Genomic DNA, 24,232 nt, shown 5'->3' with positions numbered 1-24,232 from the left:
GTCATCCTCAGCTTGCATCACGCCACCGCCATGGAAAGCAAGAAGGAACTTGCTTCTGAGCCCCTCCCTCTTATTCATGGCAGCCATCTTCAAATGGGCTAGTTTTCACTTTGATGAATGGGTGTATTCATCAAAAGGAACACTCTATTTTTTTTAAATGAAACAAATCTTTTGGCGCCCAGTGCAATGAATCAGCAACTAATAACGTTAAGTGCCACTTTCCTGGGAGGTAACAGCCATAAGCCCTCGCGGGGCCCCTGCTTTGCTCAGGCCTATATAGGCCAGGGCTAACAGGTGGTTATCACACAAGCTCAACCTGGAAAGTGTGGCTGCTCATTAGAATAAGTACCCCCACCAGTCTTGTATTTTTTACAGTCTCATTTCTTCTTTAATTTCAGTTTGCTGATCTCTCTGATGCTGCTAACCGGAACACAGAAGCTCTCCGGCAGGCCAAGCAGGAGATGAACGATTCCCGGCGCCAGATCCAGAGCTTGCACTCCGAGATTGAAGGGCTAAAGGGCACTGTGAGTAGCTAAGACTAGGGTGACTAGATCATTTAACAAAACACAATAGACAAGGATTTTATACGGTCTGGCAATTGGCCAATAGGGTGGATGGATCCATGCTGGTGAACTAGAGTTCCAGTGCCTTGACTGTATAGCCTAAAGATACAGTTCATAGGGAATGCAAGTAACAAAAGGTGCCATTTTACATGAACTGTACAAAGGTCTGCATACTAAGATTGTTTTGTTAATTTACAATAGCATCATGTTTTTCTCAAGTAGGGCTAAAGCACACCGGGGAACGTTGCACAAGATGGTTGGAAATTGCATTGTGTGACATGTGCCAATTGTTACGCGTTTCTATTATATTTTTTGTGTATTGGGGGTGTGTTACAACACATAAAACAAAAAAAAGTATCTCAGTTGACAGGAGAAACATGCCATTCCGTGTAATTTTTCACCACAGTGATCTTTCTCAGTAGAGTTTAGCATCACTTGAGAAAAATAACACAGAAATGCTATTTATCATAATTTGCACCCCTCAGGGGAATTTACGTAATCTGAGTCGACTGATGTCTCGCGCCTCTGCCGCTTGATTAGGACTTCTTGTTGAAAATCGACAACAGAGAAAACAATGGCGAGAATAATCACATATGTGCAGAAGAAACAAGTTACTTACCTGTAGCTGTTGTTCTCCAGCATAGGGTCTGGCATGGATTCCAATGCTCATGAATACGAACACACAGCAGTACATAATACAACCACGGGAGGTGGCAAGACTCAACAAAAGTACAACCACTTACCCCTGGAACATATTCACCTCAAACAAACAGGTTGTGTAGCACCGCCTGGCCGACTCTGGACTCCTCCCTGGAATCCCTGTTGATGCCGTAGAATTTCGGGAAGGTGTGCGTACACCTCCACGTAGCAGCCCTGCAAATGTCCAGCAGCGGAACACCAGCGAGAAACGCCGTTGTTGCTGCGATGGATCTTGTGGAATGGCCTCTCAGTCGGTCTGGAAGAGGTCTGTTGGACAGATGATGACAGGGCATGATGCAGCCGGAGAGCCACCTGGATATGGAAGCCTTCTACAGGGCCTTCCTGTGACTCACAGGTCCAAAATTTACAAAGAGCTGAGATGTCTTCTGAAAATCCTTCGTGCATACCACATAGAACTTCAAGGCACAAGCAACATCCAGCATATGCAGCAGACGAAGAAGGATTAGTGAAGAAGACTGGGAGCACCAAGGGTTAGTTGAGATGGAATTCAGAAGGAACCTTCGGCATAAAGGTGGGGTGGGTCCGTAGCACCACTCTCGTAGCATGCAAAGACAAGTATAGGCGCTTGCAGGAAAAAGCCTAAATTTACCCCGTCCCACCTGGCCGAGGTTATGGCCACTAGGAAAGCCGTCTTCCATGAGAGAAACTTCAGAGGAGCCTGATGCAATGGTTCAAATGGAGGCCCCATGAGTTTAGTAAAAACAACATTGAGTTCCCAAGCCGGGGTAGGGGCTGTCACTGGCAGACAAAGTCCTGAAGAGGCCTTTCAGAAATTCTTTGACGAGCCTGTGCGACTAGAGCGAGGGCCTGCCCGGTGACCGCGTGTACTTCGAAACGGCCGCCAGATGCTCCTTGATGGAGGCATGGGCCAATCCAGCCTTGGCTAAAGACAACAGTTATGACAGGAGCTGTGGGCTGTGATGCATGGAGGAGTAATCCTTTGAGCCCTGAGCCCTGCACCACACAGTGAAGTGTTTCAATTTGTGGCAGTAACACGATAGCAGTATGGACTTTTCCTCATTCTAGAGGAATGTCATAATGGCCAAACTCTAGGGCTGCAGGAGCCAAGCCATGAGGTTGAGGGATGCAGGGTTGTGGTGCATTATCGTTCGTCTCCTATGGAGAGGAGGTTGTGAAGAGGAGGCAGCCGAATTGGCGGCGCTACTGCCATGCAGAGCAGTTCCTGGTATCAGATCTGGCGCGGCCAAGCCGGAGCGATGAGTATAATCTTGCTGTGACAGCATTTGAGTGTGTTGATCACACGTAGCAGCAGCGGGATTGGAGGGAAAGCATACAGGAAGAGGCCCTCCCATGTAAACGAGATTGCATCTCCCAGGCTCCTCGGCTAGGGAAACCTGCTGGTGAATGCCTGGCACTTTGAGTTCACTGCCGTCGCAAAGAGATCGATCTGGGGTTGGCACCACATGCTGAAGAGACACGATGGCTGTGCCTGCTGAGGGAGTTCACATTGGTGTTCTTGATGCCCGTTAGATGAAATGGGATCAGAAACATGTCCTGAAGAATGGCCCAGTGCCACAGGGCCTGCGCCTCCAGGGTAAGAGCAGGGGAGCATACCCCGCCCTGCTTCCGGATGTAAAACATAGTGGTGGTGTTTTCTGTGAAGATCCTCACCACCCGCCCTCGCAGAAGAGGTAGGAAAGACTTGACGGCCCGCAGCCTCAGAACATTGATGTGCAGAGCCAGCTCCTCTGAAAACCAGAGGCCTCTGACGTGGGACTGTCTGGTGTGAGCCCCCATCCGTCCGATGAGAGGCATCCATAATGACCATAGCCTGGAATGGAGGGACCTGAAACGGGTCTCCTTGTGTAACTTGCTTGCGTACTCCCCATCACTGAACAGCTTGTCTGAAGTCTTGGCTGAGGGCAATACTGTCTGACCACTTAGCCTTGATGGTGCACACTGCTGTGGATTGAGCTGTAGCTAGGCGATGTATCTTCCTCAAAATAGCTGCCACCCTCTCCTCCGAGGGAAATGTCAGAGATTCCACTGTGTTGTGGCGGGAACCCAGAAACCGAGTGTTCTGCGATGACACATGCAAGTTTTCGGATAGTTCATGGAGAATCCGAGCCCCGTCACAAGGCGTGGGGTCTCCCTGGTGTGTTGCACTACCAGGGCCCGGCTGAGCTGGTCATCCAGGTACCGATAGATGTGTATGCCCTTGAGGCACAGATGAGCTGGCGCCGGAGGTAGGCACTTTGTGAATACCCATGGCGCCGATTTCAGGCCAAAGGGAAGAGCCTTGAACTGATAGTGACTTCCCTGAATCACAAAGCGTAGGAACTTATGATGCTTAGAATGCACGGGGAAGTGGAAGTAGGCATTCTCTAGGTCCAACGTCGCTAGGAAATCCACTTGTTCTAGCTGGCCGAGCACTTACTGCAACGTGACCATCCTGAATTTTTGGTACTTGTTGAGGCGTCGCAAGTCTAGGATCGGACGCCACCCCCCTGACTTGTTCCGGACCCAAACGTATCTGGAGTACACTCCGGAGCCCCGGAATCACAGCAGGATGGGTTCTATTGCCCCTTTTCTTAACATGGCCTGCACCTCTCATAGCAGCTGGGCCATGTGCAGCTCCTTTCATGTTTTAGGGGGAATGTAAGGGGGAATGTAAGGGCACCTGTGTTCGAATTCCAGGGTGTGCCCTTGATCAAGTATGGTGATGTTCTTCCACTCGTTGACGAAGTGCGTCAGACGGCCTCTCACTGGGGTACGAAGGTGAGGGTCCGGGGCCTGGCCTGAGTCAGGCTTACTTAGGCATTTGTGTCCTGGCTTGCGGATGACATCCACGCTGTGCCCCTCCACCGAAGACTTGCGACCAGCCCCTGTATGTCTCATGGGAGGTGGAGCGGGATGGTTGACGGTATGAGGTGGATGCATAGCCCTTAGAGGATCTGCCAAACTTCCCTCTTAGAGGATTGAAAGGACGAAGACCGTCACTGTTGCAAGGTCCCCAGCGATCTAGCTGTTTCAGTGTCTGTTTTTATAGCTTGCAGCGTTATGTCCACCAGCTTGCCAAAGAGGTTATCCCCATCGAAAGGCATACCCACCACCTTGGATTGGACATCCGGTCTTAAATTTGTGGCCTTCAGCCAGCCTTGGCATCTGAGTGCCACCTTGTTTCCCATTTGACAAACACCTAAGTCCACGACATCCAACACCACTGTGATGGTGTGGTCAGAGGCCACCTCACCCTCCTGAAATAGGGCTAATGCCTCAATCCTTTTTTCATCAGGCAAGAAATCAAGGATCAGGCCCAGCTTCAATCACAACTCCCTGTCAAAACCTGCCTGGATGGCCTGGGCATTGGTGGCCTTCACCATTAAGGCGGTATAGATGATGTGCTTGCCCATCGTGTCCACCTTTTTCCCCTCCTGGTCATGGGGAACCATGGATTTGGGGAAAGGGTTTGCTGACCACCTACTCGTGGTGGCTGAAACCACATAGTCTGGGTACGGCTCCGATCTGAGGCATTTAGGGGCCGAGTCAGGCACTCTGCCCATTTTCTCAAGTCTGTCCCTCTTTGCTGGTGTAGAGCTTGGTGTCTTCCTGAGAGCTAGGCCTTCTTCCCAAACATTGTCCAGCAAAGGAATGGACGTTACGGTCTTCTTGGATAATGCACGTCTCTGGTAAAGAAATCCCTCCTTTGTCTTTTCCTCAGGCACTAGGTTGAAGAGAGTAGATGCCCTTGAGAGCATGGAGTTGAAGGAACCCAACTCATCATGAGGCGATGTCCTGTTGGGATCGTCGGCACCCAGTGGTTCTCCATCCGGTGGTACAAAGGCATAAAACGCATCTGTCGCCATAGTGCCTGTATCAATGGCTGTATGGAGTAGATCCACCACTGGTACAGCCGGGGTAGAGGGTAGCGTTGGCCGCCTCAATGTTGGAGGATGCTTTGGACCCATGGGCTGGGGTCTGTGCCGTGGTCTTGGTGTACTGTGCCTGGGGGGGCTCCCCACCGGAGCCACGGGGGAGGGAGACACTCTTGTATCTCTGACACCAAAGTGTGCAGTGTAGTTAGAATATCCAGAGACAGGTCTTTAGGGCCTTGTTGAAGGACCACCGGGGCTGACACAGATAGAGTGCCAGCATGCCTTGCTGCCACAGATGGAAGACTACTGTGCCTTGCTGGCATCGATGGCCGGTTCTGTTCCACTAGGGGGGTCTCTTCACCCATTAGGCTGTCCCCTCCCTGGTCCGAGAAGCAGCTTCCTTGAAAGGAATCTTTGTCCAAACTTGTGTAGATCACCATGACAGGATCCCTTGCTACCTCCTTTATACCCACAATAGGTCTGGGAAGACAATCTCTCAGTGGCAACAGTTCCTTTGATCTACCTGTCTCCTTCGAGAAAGAATAAATGACTGGGGCTTTCACAGACTGTGTCATTGTGGTCAAGGCGGTCGACATTGTGGTTGAGGCGGTCGCAGTCCTGGCTGCAGCGGTAGTAGTCGTGGGCCGGGGAGGCAGTGTAAACCTCTGTGTAGATTTCAGGGTAGTTGACGGAGCTGTAGCAACAGTCGTCGATGGGATCCCGGCATTGGACGTGGTTGTGGTAGATGGTGGTCTTGCTTATGAGATGCTGATGGCATTGCTGCTGGCAAGGCCATGGATGTAGGCTGGATGTAGGCTTTGACAAGGAACTTGGAGTGCCCTCTTTGTGAGTGTCTTTCCTTGGTCTATCCTTCGACGAAAGGGCCATGTTTGGACAAGAAGATCGGTCTCTCTGATGAGTCACCACCCACCAGCAGGCTTACTGTGGACGAGGAAGGCGAAGGGGAGCGCACATGCTCTGAACTGGGACCCACAGAAGCAGCGGCCCATGCCAGATCAGCCGCATGGCGCTTAGACTTCCTGTGGCCATCCTGTGAAGGAGCATCCTCGGCGGATCTGAACCTCTTCTCTAAGGGAGAATGCGCCAAAGGTCGTCTGGACCTGGAGGGGGCCTGTGCCCGCCTAGAGGTCACTCCTGGAGCCCTATCTTCCTTCTGCCATGCCACCAAACTGCGATAATAGTCCTGCTTCGTTTTGCTAGGGAAACCTCAGCAGATCTCGCATCTTTCCTCGTTGTGGTCAGGATGCAGACAATAGAGGCACCCGGTGTGCCGGTCTTTGCCATAGATGTTCCTAAAGCCACATCTGGTGCACAGCTTGAACAGGCTCCTCTTGTCTTCTTCTGACATGGGGAGGCACGAAGTAGGCCTCAACTAGGCCTTGCGAACTGGAAAAACAAAGATCTGAAGATGTAGCGATCGATCTTCACCGGCAACGGGTCCCCACTGCTGGCACTGACCAACAATCAATGAACAAGAGAGGTTTGGAAAAAAAATCGAACAATTTATCTGTGAAAAACTTGCAAATAGGAAATAAATAGCTCAAAGAGCACCACGAGAAGACTCCCAGCACTGAAGCGTGCAGTAAAAATCTGAAGATGGCCACCGGGGGTGGAGCTTAGGGAGACAGTCGTCATTGGTTTGGTGCAGTATGACCCAAACTTCAGTGATTGGTTAATGGGAGAAAGGAAGTGTTCAAGCTTTAAAGCATGACTGCTTTCTTTTTGTTGAGGTTTGCCGGTCTGACGACGGGGACTATTCATGAGCATGTGAATCCCTGCCAGACCCCAGACTCGAGAAACAAATGCACAAGTCATAGAAAACCAACAAATAGTGGTGATATTTTCCTGCATTACTCCCTGTTAAAGAATACTACTGGTGGTGAAATCCAAATGATGCAATATGGTGGAAGAATCTGTGAGTAGCAACCATCAGATATTAGCTAAGGTATCCATCTATGAGGTTAATGGAATGGAACTCCATAGTAACAAGAGGTTTGCAGTTCCTGAGCTGCATTTCCGGTTTTTAGTGATGAGCGCTTCTTTCTGAAACAGCCACCATCTTACTATATATTGAAGAGTTTTCATCATCATTAAGCCAGTGAGTTCTGGGTGGCAAAATGCAGGAAAATAAACCATGTGCTTAAATGTGTGCTGAAATGGAGTCCCTGTGTTGAGGAGGATCTAACACACCTGGAACAATAAACAAGGAGCATCACACTTTCTTTTCAAAGGAATATTGAATGCAAAATGGAAAATATTCAGCATATGCAATACCTGGGAATTGTATAAATTAGGGAAGTTGGCACAGAATATATATACAGCAATAGAAAAGGAATTTAACATGAAATCAAGGAAGATAAAAAAGAGAAACATTAGCCAATTCCTCTATAAATGAGTCATAAGGCCCTTTTTGAAGTGCAGCAAACACGGTCTGGCCTTCAAATGGGTCGGAAGAGAATTCCACAGTGATGGCGCCCACACATCAAAGCAAGATCTACCATACTTTTTCAAGGCAAAGCGTGGTTGCACAAATAGGAGGCTTTTATTAGAATGCAAGACTCTCCTATGATGGGCATCCTTAAGACGATCAGCTACATAATGAGGAGCGTCTCCAGTTCAGCATTTGTACACAAGTGTAAGGGCCTTGTGCAGTATTCTATGTTGAAGCAGGAGCCAATGAAGGTTGCGACAGGCTTCAGTAACATGATATTGTTTTCTTACGGCTGGGAGGATAGCTCAGGGGGCAACACGTTTGTCTTGGAAGCAAGACAAGGCATTGCAACACAGATTTGAATACCGGCTCTTGCTTAGAGACTGGTCTCTGGTATTAAGCGCCTTATAAAAGAATAATTATAATTAAGCCATATACTGCACATACAGCACTATTCTGAGTGACTTGGAGTTTCTTGACAGTTGCTTGGGATGAGCCCATCAAAAGACTATTACAGTAGTCTAACTTTGCGTTTATAGTCACAGAAGCTATAAGTGCCCTATTCTTTTCCTATAGATTGGGACGGATCTGCCAGAGCAGTTTAGTCATATATGAACAGGAAGATCGAAGACTGGCTACATGTTTCTTGAAAGAGTCTTAATATGCTGAGCCATTTGAACTGAACAGCCAGAAATAGAAAAATAACTGTAAAGAGAGTCCAACTTCTTCAATCTAGGGGCTGAACCAACAATAAGCAGCTCATTTTTCCCATCATTTTGCACGTAGGAATTTAAGGCCATCCAAGACTGGATGAATGCATAAATCCTATTAATCCTGCACGTAATCGACAGATGTTGGAGCAATATCTGCATGTCATCTGCGTATTTAGTGTGTGACACACCTAAGTCATCCAGCAGATCACATAGAGTATTTGTATGAATCTTAAATAGCAGGGGAAATATGCAGGAGCCCTGGGGGACCCCACAAGTAAGAGCAATAGGTGTAGCATAGCCATTTTCCTTTGCTACTCTTGAACACTGAGGACCTAAAAAGAACTCTATCCAGAAAGCAGCTTCAACAGAACACCTACCTATTTTTCTCAACCTATCCACCAGCAGGGCATGGTCCACCAGATCAAAGGCGGTGGATAGGCCTATTGGGCCTTATAGGATTTTAAGTCCAATAAGGCTGTTTCTGTGCCGTGATTGGTGCAGAGCCCAGATTGTCTGGTTCCTAGCAGATTATGGCCTTCAATACATTTATACAATTGGCAGTAGGCAACCCTATCCAAGTTTTTTTTTTTAAAGGAAGCCACATTTGCAATGAACCTATAGTTTGCTGGGATAGCAGGATCCAAATTATCTTTTTTTAAGAAGAGGTGTAATCCAAGCTTCTTTTAGAAGATCCGGTACTTGAGCCTCCACAAAGGTATTGATCATTTTTGTAATCCAGGGTACTAAGGATTCTCCAGACTTTTCAAGATGAGCAGGGCAAATATCTCCCTGACCAGTAGTACGTTTCATATTTTTAATTATATCAGCAACCTCACTCTGTCATTCGTTTCAATGGAAACAAAGGTTGATCCAAGTCAGACATGTCTTGGACTGGCAGTGACACCGCTATTGCTACAGGAGAACTCTCTAATTGCAAGCAGTGATGTCTGATAGTGTCCTGATGACTGCAGGGTTTCTTAACAAATGTGTCTTATATTGACTGACACCACTTGTAATCCATTTCAACATTGAGGTTGCAAAGCGATTTTCCTTCTAATTCACGTAGAATAAACAATTCTTTGGAAATGGATTTTGCGGCAATAATTATTTCTTTAAATGTTTAACGTTTGGTATTGCACATGTTTTGTATGTAAATTGAGAAGTATGTGTACCTAGTGAAAGAGAAGGAATCAGTACTCCATAACATAAACTAAAAACGAAATCTAAAGGATTCAATTTGGAGCATGAATTACAAATATTGCTAAGTATTGATATCCCCATTCAATTAACAACTGTTCTTCAGTCGGAGCAAATTATGTTGGAATATATGAATCCCAACTACATTTACCGCTAAAACAAAATGGTTGATAAAGGACATACGACACCGGCAGTCAACACAATTTGCTGTGGTTCTCCATACCTAACAATGATGCATAGAAAGATATGAAAGACCAAACATATGCCAGTCTGCATTAACAGCTTCTACTTCTATCAATTATCACACTTTTATTAGTAAATAAAAGAACAAAGAAAAGAAACAAAACCAAGCCCATATGTTGTCGTAATCCTTATTGTGCAAACATGATCAATAATTAAAATTAAGAAAGACTAAAGTCCATCCTTGCAAATGTTATTTATTGTGCTTACTATTCAACATGTTTAATACTTGTTTTAATGTATTTGCCCACTTTTACTCAAGTTTATTCACATGTTTACGTCCCGTCATTTTGTCACCCAGAAACGCATGGACTTACTTTCACCTATGGGTCTATTTATTTCCAAATCTATATGTATCCATTGAACTACTTATGTGTGTTGCCTGTTCTCATGTGAAATCATTGGGCATGTGAGGTCCCCAATTTAAATCATCAACGCCCTACAGCCTGTGGCACAACGTAAAAAGTGGGAAGGGTGTATGTGTATTATGGGACCTTACTTTCTATTGCTCAAGTGGTGAGATCTGGTACACCACCAATTGACAAAAACCTTGTTAAATTAATTGGTGTAGGTGCGCGACAACGCCCAGAAGCTTTGTGCACTTCTTCCACATTCTAAGACCTAAGATGGCAGGCTACTTGCATAAAATGCATGGGAAGGGAAGGTAGACATGGCTCCTAAGATAGCTACTGTGGGAGTAATAAACAGAGATGAAGCACCTTGCTGGAGTCATAGAAAGAAAAAAGTTACTTCTGACAGGGGACGGTATATGCAATACTCGTGTTGGAGATTCAGGAAAGAGGCAGCAAGACCGACAGAAACATTCCTCCACTTACACTCCTCTCATCTCAAATTATTCTGGGTGCTTTCCTCTAGAATGAAGCGCTCCTGCGACAGATGAAGCAGATGGAAGAGCAGTTTTATGCTGAGGCCAGCAACTACCAGGACACCATTGGGCGACAGGAGCAAGAGGTCCAACACATGAAAGAAGAGATGTCCAGGCACCTCCGGGAGTACCAAGACCTACTCAATGTCAAGATGGCCCTGGACATCGAAATTGCGACCTATCGCAAACTTCTAGAGGGCGAGGAGAGCAGGTTTGTTGTATGCGTAGACAGCAAAAGAGGATTTGTGGTGGGTTACTGAATGCCAATAGCAGTGTTTTGTGAGAGAGAGAGAGAGAGAGAGAGAGAGAGAGAGAGAGAGAGAGAGAGAGAGAGGTGTGGTGTGGTGTGGTGTGGTGTGGTGTGGTGTGGTGTGGTGTGGTGTGGTGTGTGTGTGTGTGTGTGTGTGTGTGTGTGTGTGTGTGTGTCTCTTTTACTAGTGCTGTCTTTCAATGCCTGAATGCAGACAGTAATATCAGCAGTAGGGTACAGCATGTCATCACTCTGAACATACACTCATGCTTTCCTGCAAAATTCATGGTGGGATGACTAGGGTCAGTGAGGGTGAAGGTCATCACTGCAAATGGAAGATTTCAGTGGAGTGCTGGCAGTGGTGCAATGAACTCCACATGCGGATGCAGTGCAAGACATGCAATGGTGCAGGGAAATGCCAGCCCGGCATTGATGCAGAGGAAGAACAAACAGTGAAATCCATGCCCTGAGGTAGCGGTGTGTGAGCACTGGTGAATTGCAATGCGGGCACTAGCCCAATGGAATGACGCCACTGATGAAAAGCATGGTTTCGGGGCATGTTCAAGAAACTGGGTAAGGTTAGTGGGGCTATCGGTGTGGTTCAGTGGAAAGCTGGTGGTGGACGTGTGGCAGTGAAAGAGTATGCAGTGGGGTTGTAGTGAAGGAAGAGTGTGCATCTTCCTGCGCCGTCACCTAATGCCTGTTGCTTCTTCCCCATAGGATTGTTATGCCCATGCGCTCCTTTGCCTCCCTCAACATCAAGAGTCCTGGTGAGTCATCACTTTGGTAAATACACAAGGTTTTTACTCTTTGAACCTCTGCATGATCTATAACCCAGCCGCCTGTGCCCCGGTCCCCACAAGCAGCCCAAGTGGCCTCCAAACCTACGGAGGGTCCTGCGCATCACTTGGGCCCCAGATGCTATAAGCGTGCTCTTGGAACCCCAGCACCCATGAATGGCATGCAGACTGTGACCCACAAAATTGCATGCTCTGCACCCCCTGCAAGCTCTCTCAGGGACCCCAGAGACAGTCTCATACTTTGTGGGTCTTGTGGTTAATGGGACAAACAGGCGAGCATGTCATCATGATGTTGCAAGTCTTGTGAGCATCCCTAAGACCTTGCCGCCCCTTACATGGCCACTCGGCCCCCATTTCTTTAGGATTCCGTACACTATAGGAACATCTTGGGAATGCCACGGGAGTCTTCCGATCCTACAAAAGACAATACAGTGTGGATTCAGTACCCCAGCGGGGTCCTCGTGGTAGATGGTCAAGGCCTGGAACACTCCTAGTACTCTGCATGTCCCAAAAAAGTTCATGGTTTTGGATCGCATCAATGTGTGTCCTTGGGATTATAGCGTTTCAAAAATGATCCCTTGGGTCCGAGACAGCAGAAGGACCATGATATTCAGTGTCAAGTGACCTATTCTCGTGGTAAAACATCCCCCCCCGGTTCAGGAAGGGACGATAGTTCTTTGGAAAATGGGAAGCCAGATACACCTCACATTTACTATACAAAACATTACCAAATACGGTTATGTTAAGACTACAGGCGGTGATGCAGCACCCCCGTAACTCTAGTTCCAGCCCTACTGACGGAAGGAGAGAATTGAGTTAACTGTGTTCGCTGAGGAGCATTTGGTGGGATACAGATTTCTGGGGGGAGCGAGTTCTGTACTCTAGGCCTGATGCAAGTGATGGTTGGCCAGGACCATGGGCTCGTGAATTCTAAGCAGAGCGCATCGACCCAGCGGTGGGAGTCAAAAAGACTGTCGCTTGCTGGCACCAAATGTAAATGGGTAAACTCCAGGCTGGTCTTAGTAAGTTATTGACGCTGAATTAAAATGAAAAAAAGTGATTTGAAAGGAGTGAAAAAGTGCAGTGAGCAAGAGTTTTACACACAGGCGATGAGGCATGTCAGAGCATTGATACTCAGCCACATTCAACATTTCAATCTTTGCTAATTCTGCTCTGCTCCCAGAATCCTCTAGCATATGGCAAGGTCCTACTTTCCTGCTCCCAGAATCCCCTAGCATATGGCAAGGTCCTACTTTCCTGCTCCCAGAATGCCCTTGCACATGGCAAGGTCCTACTTTCCTGCTCCCAGAATCCCCTAGCATATGGCACGGTCCTACTTTCCTGCTCCCTGAATCCCCTTGCATATGGCAAGGTCATACTTTCCTGCTTCCAGAACCCCCTTGCATATGACAAGGTCCTACTTTCCTGCTCCCAGAATGCCCTTGCATATGGCACGGTCCTACTTTCCTGCTCCCAGAATCCCCTAGCATATGGCAAGGTCCTACTTTCCTGCTCCCTGAATCCCCTTGAATATGGCAAGGTCCTACTTTCCTGCTCCCAGAATCCCCTTGCATATGGCAAGGTCCTACTTTCCTGCTCCCAGAATCCCCTAGCATATGGCAAGGTCCTACTTTCCTGCTCCCTGAGTCCCCTTGCATATGGCAAGGTCATACTTTCCTGCTTCCAGAACCCCGTTGCATATGACAAGGTCCTACTTTCCTGCTCCCAGAATGCCCTTGCATATGGCACGGTCCTACTTTCCTGCTCCCAGAATCCCCTAGCATATGGCAAGGTCCTACTTTCCTGCTTCCAGAACCCCCTTGCATATGACAAGGTCCTACTTTCCTGCTCCCAGAATGCCCTTGCATATGGCACGGTCCTACTTTCCTGCTCCCAGAATCCCCTTGCATATGGCAAGGTCCTACTTTCCTGCTCCCAGAATCCCCTTGCATATGGCAAGGTCCTACTTTCCTGCTCCCATAATCCCCTAGCATATATCAAGGTCCTACTTTCCTGCTCCCAGAATGCCCTTGCATATGGCACAGTCCTACTTTCCTGCTCCCAGAATCCCCTTGCATATGGTACGGTCCTACTTTCCTGCTCCCAGAATCCCCTTGCATATGGCAAGGTCCTACTTTAGTCATGCAAAGTTGACCTTGAGGCTTCCCCATAGTTGTTAGAGAAAAGGATTAAGAGGGAGTGTGACATAGGGCCACAAATGATGTACAGTGCCAACATTTATGACTCATCTACACCAAGGAAGCCCCTTCACAACTATACATTGTTCGGCTGTGAGTGGTTTCAAACTCCCCAAAAGGACCAATGGGACTGTGCTCCTGATCAGAGTGCACGTGTCAGCCAACGGGACCTTGCATCTGCCCAGGGTGCTTGCAGCAGCCAAGAAGACTTTGCATCTGATCAGAGTGCGTGTGGAGGGCAATGGGACCGTGCAACTAGTCAGGATGCACGTAGAGGGCAATGGGACTGTGCATCTGCTCCAGGTGCTTGCGGCAGCCAATAAGACTTTGCATCGGATCACCGTGTATGTGTGTGGAGACCAGTGGGATCTTGCATCTGCTCAGGGTGCTTGCACGAGCCAATAAGACTTTGCATCTGATCAGAGTGCGTGTGGAGGGCAATGGGACCATGCAACTAGTCAGGATGCACGTAGAGGGCAATGGGACTGTGCATCTGCTCAGGGTGCTTGCGGCAGCCAATAAGACTTCGCATCGGATCACCGTGTGTGTGTGGAGACCAGTGGGATCTTGCATCTGCTCAGGGTGCTTGCACGAGCCAATAAGACTTTGCATCTGATCAGAGTGCGTGTGGAGGGCAATGGGACCATGCAACTAGTCAGGATGCAAGTAGAGGGCAATGGGACTGTGCATCTGCTCAGGGTGCTTGCGGCAGCCAATAAGACTTCGCATCGGATCACCGTGTGTGTGTGGAGACCAGTGGGATCTTGCATCTGCTCAGGGTGCTTGCACGAGCCAATAAGACTTTGCATCTGATCAGAGTGCGTGTGGAGGGCAATGGGACCATGCAACTAGTCAGGATGCAAGTAGAGGGCAATGGGACTGTGCATCTGCTCAGGGTGCTTGCGGCAGCCAATAAGACTTCGCATCGGATCACCGTGTGTGTGTGGAGACCAGTGGGATCTTGCATCTGCTCAGGGTGCTTGCACGAGCCAATAAGACTTTGCATCTGATCAGAGTGCATGGGAAGGGCAATGGGACCGTGCAATGGGTCAGGATGCATGTGGAAGCCAACAGGACTGTGCCTCTGATCAGAGTGCATTTGGGGGGCAATGGGATCTTGCACTCAGTGCTTTAAATGGGCCCTCAGTAGCTGCACTTCTTATTTTTGAGCATTCCAGTACCTCCACGTCCCAAAGCCTGAGAGTGAGTACCGGTACTCAACTCTGGGCCGAGGTGAACACGAAAGCTTTTCATTTCACTTTATGGCAACAGAAAGGACTAGGCTTCTGCAGCCTTCGCTGGAGAAAGCAGCGCCCTCTTCCACGCTCCACCACCCGCAGTGCCCATAATGTCTCCACCAGGGCCCACCTGCAAACTTGCATCTACTGTGCTCTCAGCACACCAGGTGCGGAAACACTGTTTCACTAAGTGGGCTTCTACCTGTTAACATTGGTGTCCTTTGATGTAGCAGCCGAGCAGGGATTGCTTTGGGAAGCCCGGGAAATTACTTTTTTAAGATGTTTCTTTGTTATTAGCAGTGCCTATGCTAATACTTAAAGGTTTAAGCAATTGCAGTTGTGGTGGAAAGTTTTCGACTGAAAACTCACACACAGCTCCAGCTACCTACCAAATTTCTTATTAGGCAATGAAAGCCAGCAGTAACATAACTCGCCTCCTAAAGCTTAGTTTACAGCTGTGATATCTGCTAGTTTGATACGCAAAAAAGGAAGTCTCATTTAATATGGCTAGTCTCTTAACACATTGCGCATAACAACAAACTGGAAGTTTGTGTGAACGGATCCCAGATACACTGCTTTCCCAAAGTGTGTGATCCGTGGCACATAATTTAATCTCACTGGGTATTGCTTGAAAACAACAGAGTGCGCCTAAAAGGTTCCTGTGCCCAAGGTGCCGCGCCAAAACGGCCAGCGCCAATAGCGCTGCGCCGGAAAGTGAGTGCCTGCACTTCTATGTTTCCATTTAAAGCACTGCTTGCACCTGACAAGAGTGCATTGCGCAACTGACCTTGCAAATGATCAGAGTGCATGTGGGACCCTTGCAACCGCACATGTTTCGGGATCTAACCCAGCATTCCCAACCCGGGCTCTTGTAAGCATGCAGGGTTCATAAAAAATACGTGTTTTTATCCACATAAAATATTTCTCTGCTTTAAAAGTGGTGGCTATCGGCTCACAACGGAGTGGCGAGTCAGTCTGCTGCCAGGAAAGAGTCAGCTTTGGGTCACTGGGGAGTCCTGGTAGCGCATATGGCCCTGCAGAGCACAATGCGCATGCGCCAAAGGAATGTCTGTGGGATGCAGGGTCCCGGCTAGTGGGCAAGGACTTCGTGTTCCCGCCTGAACATTGCACCAATCCATAAGAGGCCTTTAAAGATGGCCTGGTCGATAGGAAAATCTGCATATTTCCCAGAATACCGGTGCCACTGAAAGACTGAAAGCACTGGGGCAGTCAGAAAGGTGTCTGCTGGTGGATTTCCCTGCCATGCCCCCGCACCCCCTGCAGAGGCCTTCCCACTCCTCTGTCGGCGTATGAGATTGTATTATAGGTAAGCCTACCCATGGTGGTGTTTCTCTCCCTAACACAGCTGGGGTGATCTGGGGGTGGCGAGAAAGCGCCTGCGTGGGTCCGCCCACGCCTCCGATAATTGAAAGAAAAGAAAAAGGAGGGTTGGCGCTACGATAATACTAACTGTCTCCTTTCTTCTCCACTCTCTATGTTTTCTGTTCTGTTCCTCTCCCCCGTCTGCGCTCCCTTACCCCTCTCCCTCTCTCATCATCCCTCATTACCGCTAACCTCCCCTCTCCTTCTGCTCCTGACTCCCCCTCCGCTATCCCCAACCTTCCCTTCTACCTCCCGTATCATCTCTCATTACCTCTGTCTCCCCCCACCCTCCCCCTCTGCTTTCTTCCTCTTGGCTCTCACACTGCTACACCCATCCTTGCCCCCATTCTCCTCCCTCATCCCCCATCAATGCTCTCTTGGCTCTCCCTCTGCTACGCCCCCTTCACTGCTCCTTCCATTATCATCCTCCATTGCCCCTCTCCACCCCACCCCCCCCCCCCGTTGCCCCCTTGTTCTTTGCACGTGCCTCAGCTCCAGACGCCGATCACAGCGAGACCCACAGCCGGAAGACGGTCCTTATTAAAACCATTGAGACCCGCGATGGAGAGGTGAGGCTGGGGTCATGGGAGTGCTTTAAGTCTTGACGGTGTGTAGCTTACATTTGACAGCTGCTGGAACAATGGCCAAAGTTTGTTTTTCTTGGATTTTGTGTTCTCTTCAGTCAAAACATGTTCATTCGCCGTGAGCTTTGGCCCTTTTCCAGCACGTCATTGCTTAGCAGGAGCCCAAAGGAAGTGATTAGCTTTAAAAAGAGTAAAATGAAGAGTTAGTCTTCAAAAAGGCCAAAATGAAGAGCCGTGGAACTGTGAGCATGGTTGCAAAAAGTAGTGAAACTAGTGACAATAAAAAAGGCAGTGGCCCTCAGTTCCCATTCGTCCCTGCTCACTTCGACCTCAGTGCATGGATGGATGAGGATTACACTGGAGGCCAGAAACAAGGGCCAGCAGATGCACAGATGGAGCGAGATGCCCCGCGTGTCTGTGCATACGGGCTCAGTCTTTCCTGAAACCTGATGTTCCACTTAGAGGGAAAGGTTTGGTCTGTGACTCCAGCACGGAGATCCAGAAGATCGTGTGTTTAGTGCATACACGTGGTACATGTTCACTACTGCAAATTAGTGGTTGAGTCCACAATCGGTTTAAAACACACAAGTGGTGACGTGGCCTACAGGGAAGACTGGCGATTTCCTGTCGGGCCTCTGCATCCTGGCCTCTTTCCTCAGAGAATACAGCAGTTTTTTTTACATTTCTGTATGCAGCTGGTGGTAACATGGGTCTGTTTATATCCAAAGTCAATTTGACATCGACTGAATTCCCAGAATGCCCTGAAATTCAGCACAGTTTCAATATTGATCCGTCTGCCATTGCACATGGCGCCAGCAGCCTCGAGGCATTGTTTCTTTTAGAGTCAGTGAGGGGGGAGGGGAGAGGGAGGGAGGCGTGGTGGAGGGCGGGGGATATTACTTGACAGGATTGCCCCTGGCAGTAACGGGGTGCCAGCTGAGTTAAAGATTCATTGAACCCGAGAGCCTGTTTGCCACTATTTTCCGCCATGTTCTGTCTCTCTGTGGGTATTGTAGCCATTCGCATCCACAGTTCTTAGATGTGGGTGCTTAAGCCTCTCGACCAGCATTGGCAATGCCAAAAGTTTGGGTCTTTTGTGTAGGCATAGGAAAGTCAGGCACATCTTTAGTGGCATTAAATGCCCATTGATGGTAGCAGGTGCAAAATGGTGCGAGTACCTGGGCATCTAGTAGCAGCACCTGGCAAATGCCTAATACTTATACACAAGCCAAAAATGTTGGCTGTACCAATGCTTGTTTTTAACAGGACATCAGTGAAGGACTTACATAGTGCTTATAAAGAGTGGCTGAAAGCAGAGCGGGTTAAGACATTTTTATTACACTCGTGGGGGGTTTAGAGCATCAATTAAGTCATTCACTCTCAGCAGGCACTTTGAGTGCAAAGTTTGAGGGTAAGGCTTCATTAAAGCAATCTCAAAGAGTGCCCACGAGGAGGTGTTTTGGGCGGGGAGAGGCACAAACTGGGTAGGAATGGCCATATGGAGTAGTATGGCCCTGGGCAGTCAATGGGCACATAACCAAACAACACCTCCAAACTGTGGGCCTGATTCATGGAAATGTGTGAAGAAATCCTGAAAAGGCGCATGCAGAGAAGGACACTGGAGGTCTGCGCGTGGAAAGAAAAATGCACGCCCCGCATACTCATGGAATTTACAGCGCAAAGTAACCATATTCACAAGTCGCGCCCAGAAAGTCTCAGACACACCCACATGCAAAGCATAAACAGCCAGAACAGCTACCTTTTCGCACTCCCTGGGCGCAAATACATGCACCCTTCAAACAGTGCATGGGGTCCCCTCTAAGCATGCCGCCAACTCTGGGACCCTGCGCGGGATACCCCGTAACCCTATCCAGCACCCAGACAACATGCGCATAAAAAAGAAAACTCAGGAAATCTGCGTGTGAACCCCCGTGAAGCATTCCTGCACCCAGCTACACTGCTTATGCGCACCCCTAAGTGACATCAGAACCCTGATTGAGTACACACACTCCAAAATCCAGCATGCAACCCCACCAGCACGCTGCAAATCCTACGCGCAAGTGTACTTAGGTCTGCCTTAGGGTGGCGGATTGTATGAAGGACTTGCATGGCCATTACCCAGCCGAGACGTTGCACAATCAAATACATGAATACGTCTCATGCCGCTCAATTGTGGGCATGCGAAGGACGTCTACTTTTTTGCAAGTTCTTCCCCATTTTTGGTGTTCTGTCCCCTTCCCAGCCCTCTGCACAAGCTACGCCAATGCTCTGCTTGGAGTCTCGCGCAAGGCCCTCGACGGCTTGCACTGACGTGCCGAGCCAGCGTGAACTCCACGCAAGTTCGGGAAAAGTACTGCACATTTAATTTCACAAATTGTCAAAGGTGGATTTGCATGCAGTTGCGCACACAAGTACCCTATTTTCCACGCAGATAATTCCATGAATCGGGCCCTGTGTGTCCCTCTTCATATGCCATTTTTCCACATCTGTACTAACGCAAGCGCCACCCAATAGCTCAAACTAAAATGCATCATTAAGCGTACCCGTGGTATCTGGGAGGCTGCTCTGTTATGGCCAAGTCCTTTTTTAATTGGATGAGGGGCTGAAGCATCAGTGTGTTATGATCGCAGGTATTCTTGTGGCTAGTACAGACTGCAAGGATGAGGTCGGCGGCGTGGCGGGCAAAGACGCGGAACGACTCAGAGGAGTAGGGACACGGCACTCAGGCTGCTCAGAATGCTGGCTTGTGTTGGATACAGCCTGCCTTCCCAGTTGGCTGCATCCCTTGCCCAAGGTGGTAATGTCAGCAAAAGCGGTCGCTCTGAGGATTGATTTGAAGTCAGAGACAGGGGGGGTCATTACGACCCTGGCGCTAAGGGATTACCGGTACCGGTAAGGTTACCGGTAATCCCGTAGTGCCCAATTCCCATAACGGCGGCTGGAACCAGCCGTTATTGCAGGGACCCGCAAAGGGACCCATGCGATAATTACGGTACCGCAATTTGCGTTACCGTAATTATCGCCTTTCCCCATTCCCATTATGCCCTATGGGGCAAAAATGGGAATGGGGAAGGGCCATGGTGAAATGGGGAAGTACCGCCCCGCCAACCTTGGAATGGGGTGGTACTTCCCCATTTCACCATGGCGGACTCGTTACAATACCGGCACCAATCATGGTGCTAATACCGCCATGGTTTAGCGCCGGTGTTGTAATGAGGGCCAGGGTGTGTAGTTCTCAACTTTTGTGAATTGTGTTTATTTGTGAGGTTGGTAACCGGGCTTCAGGGCTGGTCAGGGAACCAAAAGCGGCCCTGAAAATATTCAAAGTGGCGCCATAGTAACATATATTGGAAGCTTTGTAACACCTTCTTGACTTCATCCCACTCAAAAGAGGCCCTTGGTGCTTTAGGCCAGCCCAGCACTGCTGGGCTTAAGTATTGACAGCACACTAGTTCTGCAAAGGCTGTGACCATACATAGTTGCCATATTGTTCATTCTGATCAATGGTGCTCAACTAAAAGGATTTCTGAGGCGGGGAGGGCTGCTTATGTGTACTTTTACAATCGGGATGTGGAGTAGGAGTCAGATTCTTCTCCCACAGCGGGCGAGGCACAATGTGTGATTCAAAATCAGGGCCAGGGGCATTATGGAGCAAGACCATGCTTGCAGTCAAGACTATTCTCGTGCAAGTTCAGAAAACAGTTCTCCCTGAACGTGTTTTGTACGTACTGTGTTTTGGGAAGGTCTTTTACTGGAAGAACCTGAGAGGGAGTTGTGAAATAAATCTCATTGGCACGTAAAAAATACCTTCCTTGAACTGAAATCTGCGCCATCGGCCTGAACAAAGCATCCGTATTGTATTTATATGCAGGTAGGAACACCGTTTTTTTGATCACAAGAGAACGAACGTACAATAGATGAGAAATCAGATTTGAGGGGAAGCAGTGAGCTTCTACCAATGGGGTGAGTTGGAGTGACATTCTGACCAAGTTGTGGAGGGGAGTAAATGGTAAAGTCATCGGGGACGATACATGAGTGGACATACATAGATTAAGGACAACCAACATTAGACATTTTTAAGCACAGTTAGGGGGTATGGCTGGCTGCTTTAGGGATGTGACCCTGATGGATGAGGTGCTGGTGGAGGCAGAGGAAGTGATAGAGGCAGGTTAGAGGCGAGGGAAGCATTTTAACCTGATAACTGGCCTTAGGACATAGGTATACGCCCAAGAAAAAGGGCTTCATTTTTCCATTACCAAGTATACTTGCATACCCCCGAATTTGTGGGAATAGTGGGGGGGGGCTCTCATCTTACAATTAATTATTGCAACCAAGGCAATGTTGCATTTAGCGATACAGCAGTATCATAAAGGGAAAGCCTTCACCTTGGGGGTTGGGAGCACATAAAAGTGGTTGATGGCCCCATAGAAAATAAAGTGCTTTCCTGTAATTTGTGAAAGGGCACTGCTTGAAGATATAAAAAAGAAAGGGGGCACTTCCCTTAGTATGGGAGATACTTGAAATGTAAGGCTGCACCTTCCACATGGTGCTAATAACGGGCACAGGATGCATTAGTTGGCACTGTGTGGCACTTGTTTGGCATTTGCAGCCGTACCTAGTACATGAATGCAGCAAACAGACAAAGATGGGCACAGCTTGCATACTGTGACTTTTTGAAGCATATGACGCCACCAGCGCATGTGCCTGGCACTGTCATGCTTCAGTTGGCATATGATGGCAGATATGCCAGGCCCAGGCTGTACCTTCAATAGTTTGATGATATCCGGCACGCAGGGCTAGAGCAGGATAAGGTGGCAGCCTCTGCACATGGGTGACCACACATGGCACATTAAGGCAGCAGCTGGAAGGGTGAGATGTGTTGAGCATATAGTGCTTATTCCAGGTGTGCAGGGCTATGACTGGCATAAATGGCCGTATCCGGCCATGTTGGACTTTACTGAGATAGAAAGGCAGTGCACCTGGCCTATGTTGGTTCAGCCGGGTGCACTCCTCTTCTCAGATCATAAACCCTCTCATAATATATCTAGGCAGCACCGTAGGTAAGATGTGGTTGGCACCTAAATTAGATGTTTGTCTGCTTAAGCAATGATTTGTTATTTTATTTTTTAAACGTATTTTATTTTTTAAAAAAAAGAGAAAAATACAACGCAGCATAGCAAGAAATGAACAGCCTGCAAACAAAACAAGGAGTAGTTGGGTTAACTGGGAATGGACCCTCCTACTAGGAAGGGGACCAACAAACCGATTAACATTGGCGTGTCACGCAGAACAAGGCATGCAGAAAGCATTTCAGAGAACACTCTTGCCCTGAACCTCAGTCGCCTAGGGGAGCAAGAAAATAGGTGTGACTGGACGAGAGAACATGATTGGCAGGATGAGCACACCACACAGTGAAGCTGTCAAACGATGTGACAATATGAAGGCGAACAGGCACCACCACAGCCATCAGCCATCCAAATCCTGGAGGTTATCCTAGATGGCCTCGTGTGGCAGCAGGAAGATGACCACCAGTCCTCCCCCCAGAGTCTTCTGCTTGGACTCCCGTATTCGCAGAGTTGCATTCCGAGCTCCAGACAATGCGCAAAGCAGCCATATTGCTTCCGCAGTTTTAAGATCGGACTAGTGCTCCATGTCATAAAAGACGGTCGCCACCGGGACACTGTCGATGTGGGTACCCAAGCCATCTCCCCAAAATGGCCATACCCTATAACAATGCCGAAGATGGCGATAGTGGTTTCGAGACCAGACTGCAAGTCCACCAGAGATCAAACTGCGCTAGAACCAGTTTTGACATCTTAAACGTCGTCTAGTGGGTGCAGAAGACAATCCTCTTTTGCTGCACTCACAGCTTTGCACCTGGTTTCGAGGAGGGCGGGGTGTGGCAGACCCGCTTTCAAGCCACCCCCCCCTTATCCCACAACCAAGCGCCTCACTCAAGCAAAGGAGTTTGCTTACATTAATCTACCAGTGACGTCACATTCGGTAATGCCATCAGGGTCAAAGATCAGCTGTATACTTTCCTTATCATGTCATCAGGCGTGCAATGCCACTTTGACATCCCCTTGCATTTTGGTGAATTAATGTCCCTGGACCCCGGGCTGCTGTTATTGTGCGAGATTTTTTTTTTTCTCGTGTTTTGAGGGAAGCAGGCTAATTGCCACTGCATGCTTTCATGTTAACTGCCATTCAGAGAGTTGGTTCTAGATGGCTCCATGGAAAGGTCCTCCCATTATACAAGGCAGTTTATCATTTCACTCGTACGCTCTCCAGGCTACCGCTCCGCACCCATCCACATGCCAGCTCGACATGGGTAGCTAACAGGGCCTTGGACACCCCTACCTACCTTCGTGTTGGCTACAATGCACACACACACATTCTAAACTCCTTTGACTAATTTCCCATACCTTGGACTTCGGTCTGCCGAGGGCGTTCACCTGCAGCGCTTTGAGGCCATACCAATTGGTGCCGTCGCCGGGGTAGCGCAGGACGCTCTTGAGCCAGGTGCTAGTTGGCTGGAGACCCAAGATCTACTTCCTCGTTGGTTTCTCTGCTCACAGTTGAAAAACTGGAGTTCACGGATGGTTCTTAGTACCAATTTCCTTTGCTCTCTGACAGAAAATGGGATTTCTCACACCTTGGACAAAATTGCTAATTGGGATGAATATTTACCTGTAAGCATTGCCAGCTATTGGGACAGATTTTCCAGGATCCAGTAAAAAATGTCTCTCCGGATCTTGGCTCCAGGAAATCCATTTGCAAACTGTATTTATTTTAGTGCCTTCGCACTGCTTTTATGGTTCTATGTGATATTTCCACATTTTGAAGGTCGATCACCAAAAAGGTTTAAGTTACTTACTTGAAACTATTGTTCTGCAGCATGGGTCTGGCATGGATTCACATGCTCATGAATATTCCCCGTCATCAGGCTGGGAATTCTCGGTAAAAGAAACACACAGTTTCACTTTCACTTCAAAACCTATTTCTTCTCTAAACCAATCACTGTCCTGTGGGCAATACTGCCCCCATTCAATGACAGCCCTCTCCCAAAGCCCCACCTTTGGCAGCCATCTTCAGATTTGGTAAGCACCTAAGTGGTAGTATGACCAAGAAGAGCCGCAGAGGGGCTGGAGGGAGTGTTTACATGTGAATCC

The 24,232-nt window shown here is 48.5% G+C and overlaps 1 protein-coding gene across 1 annotated transcript in view; it reads left to right on the top strand.

Annotated features, from left to right (window-relative positions):
- The window catches only part of LOC138582486 (peripherin-like), an 84,819-nt gene that overhangs the window by 50,103 nt on the left and 10,484 nt on the right, over positions 1-24,232 (top strand). Inside the window, exons 5-8 of the mRNA XM_069653827.1 lie at positions 399-524; positions 10,598-10,818; positions 11,578-11,627; positions 16,969-17,045. Of these exons, the coding sequence (XP_069509928.1) occupies positions 399-524; positions 10,598-10,818; positions 11,578-11,627; positions 16,969-17,045 (474 nt within the window). The remainder of the gene's footprint in view (positions 1-398; positions 525-10,597; positions 10,819-11,577; positions 11,628-16,968; positions 17,046-24,232) is intronic.

This window comes from Ambystoma mexicanum, chromosome 3q (genome assembly GCF_040938575.1).
Source record: "Ambystoma mexicanum isolate Mex_15411 chromosome 3q, UKY_AmexF1_1, whole genome shotgun sequence".
Taxonomy (NCBI): Eukaryota; Metazoa; Chordata; class Amphibia; order Caudata; family Ambystomatidae; genus Ambystoma; species Ambystoma mexicanum.
The sequence above is the reverse complement of the archived record's forward strand: the minus strand, read 5'-3'. Positions and strand labels throughout refer to the sequence as shown.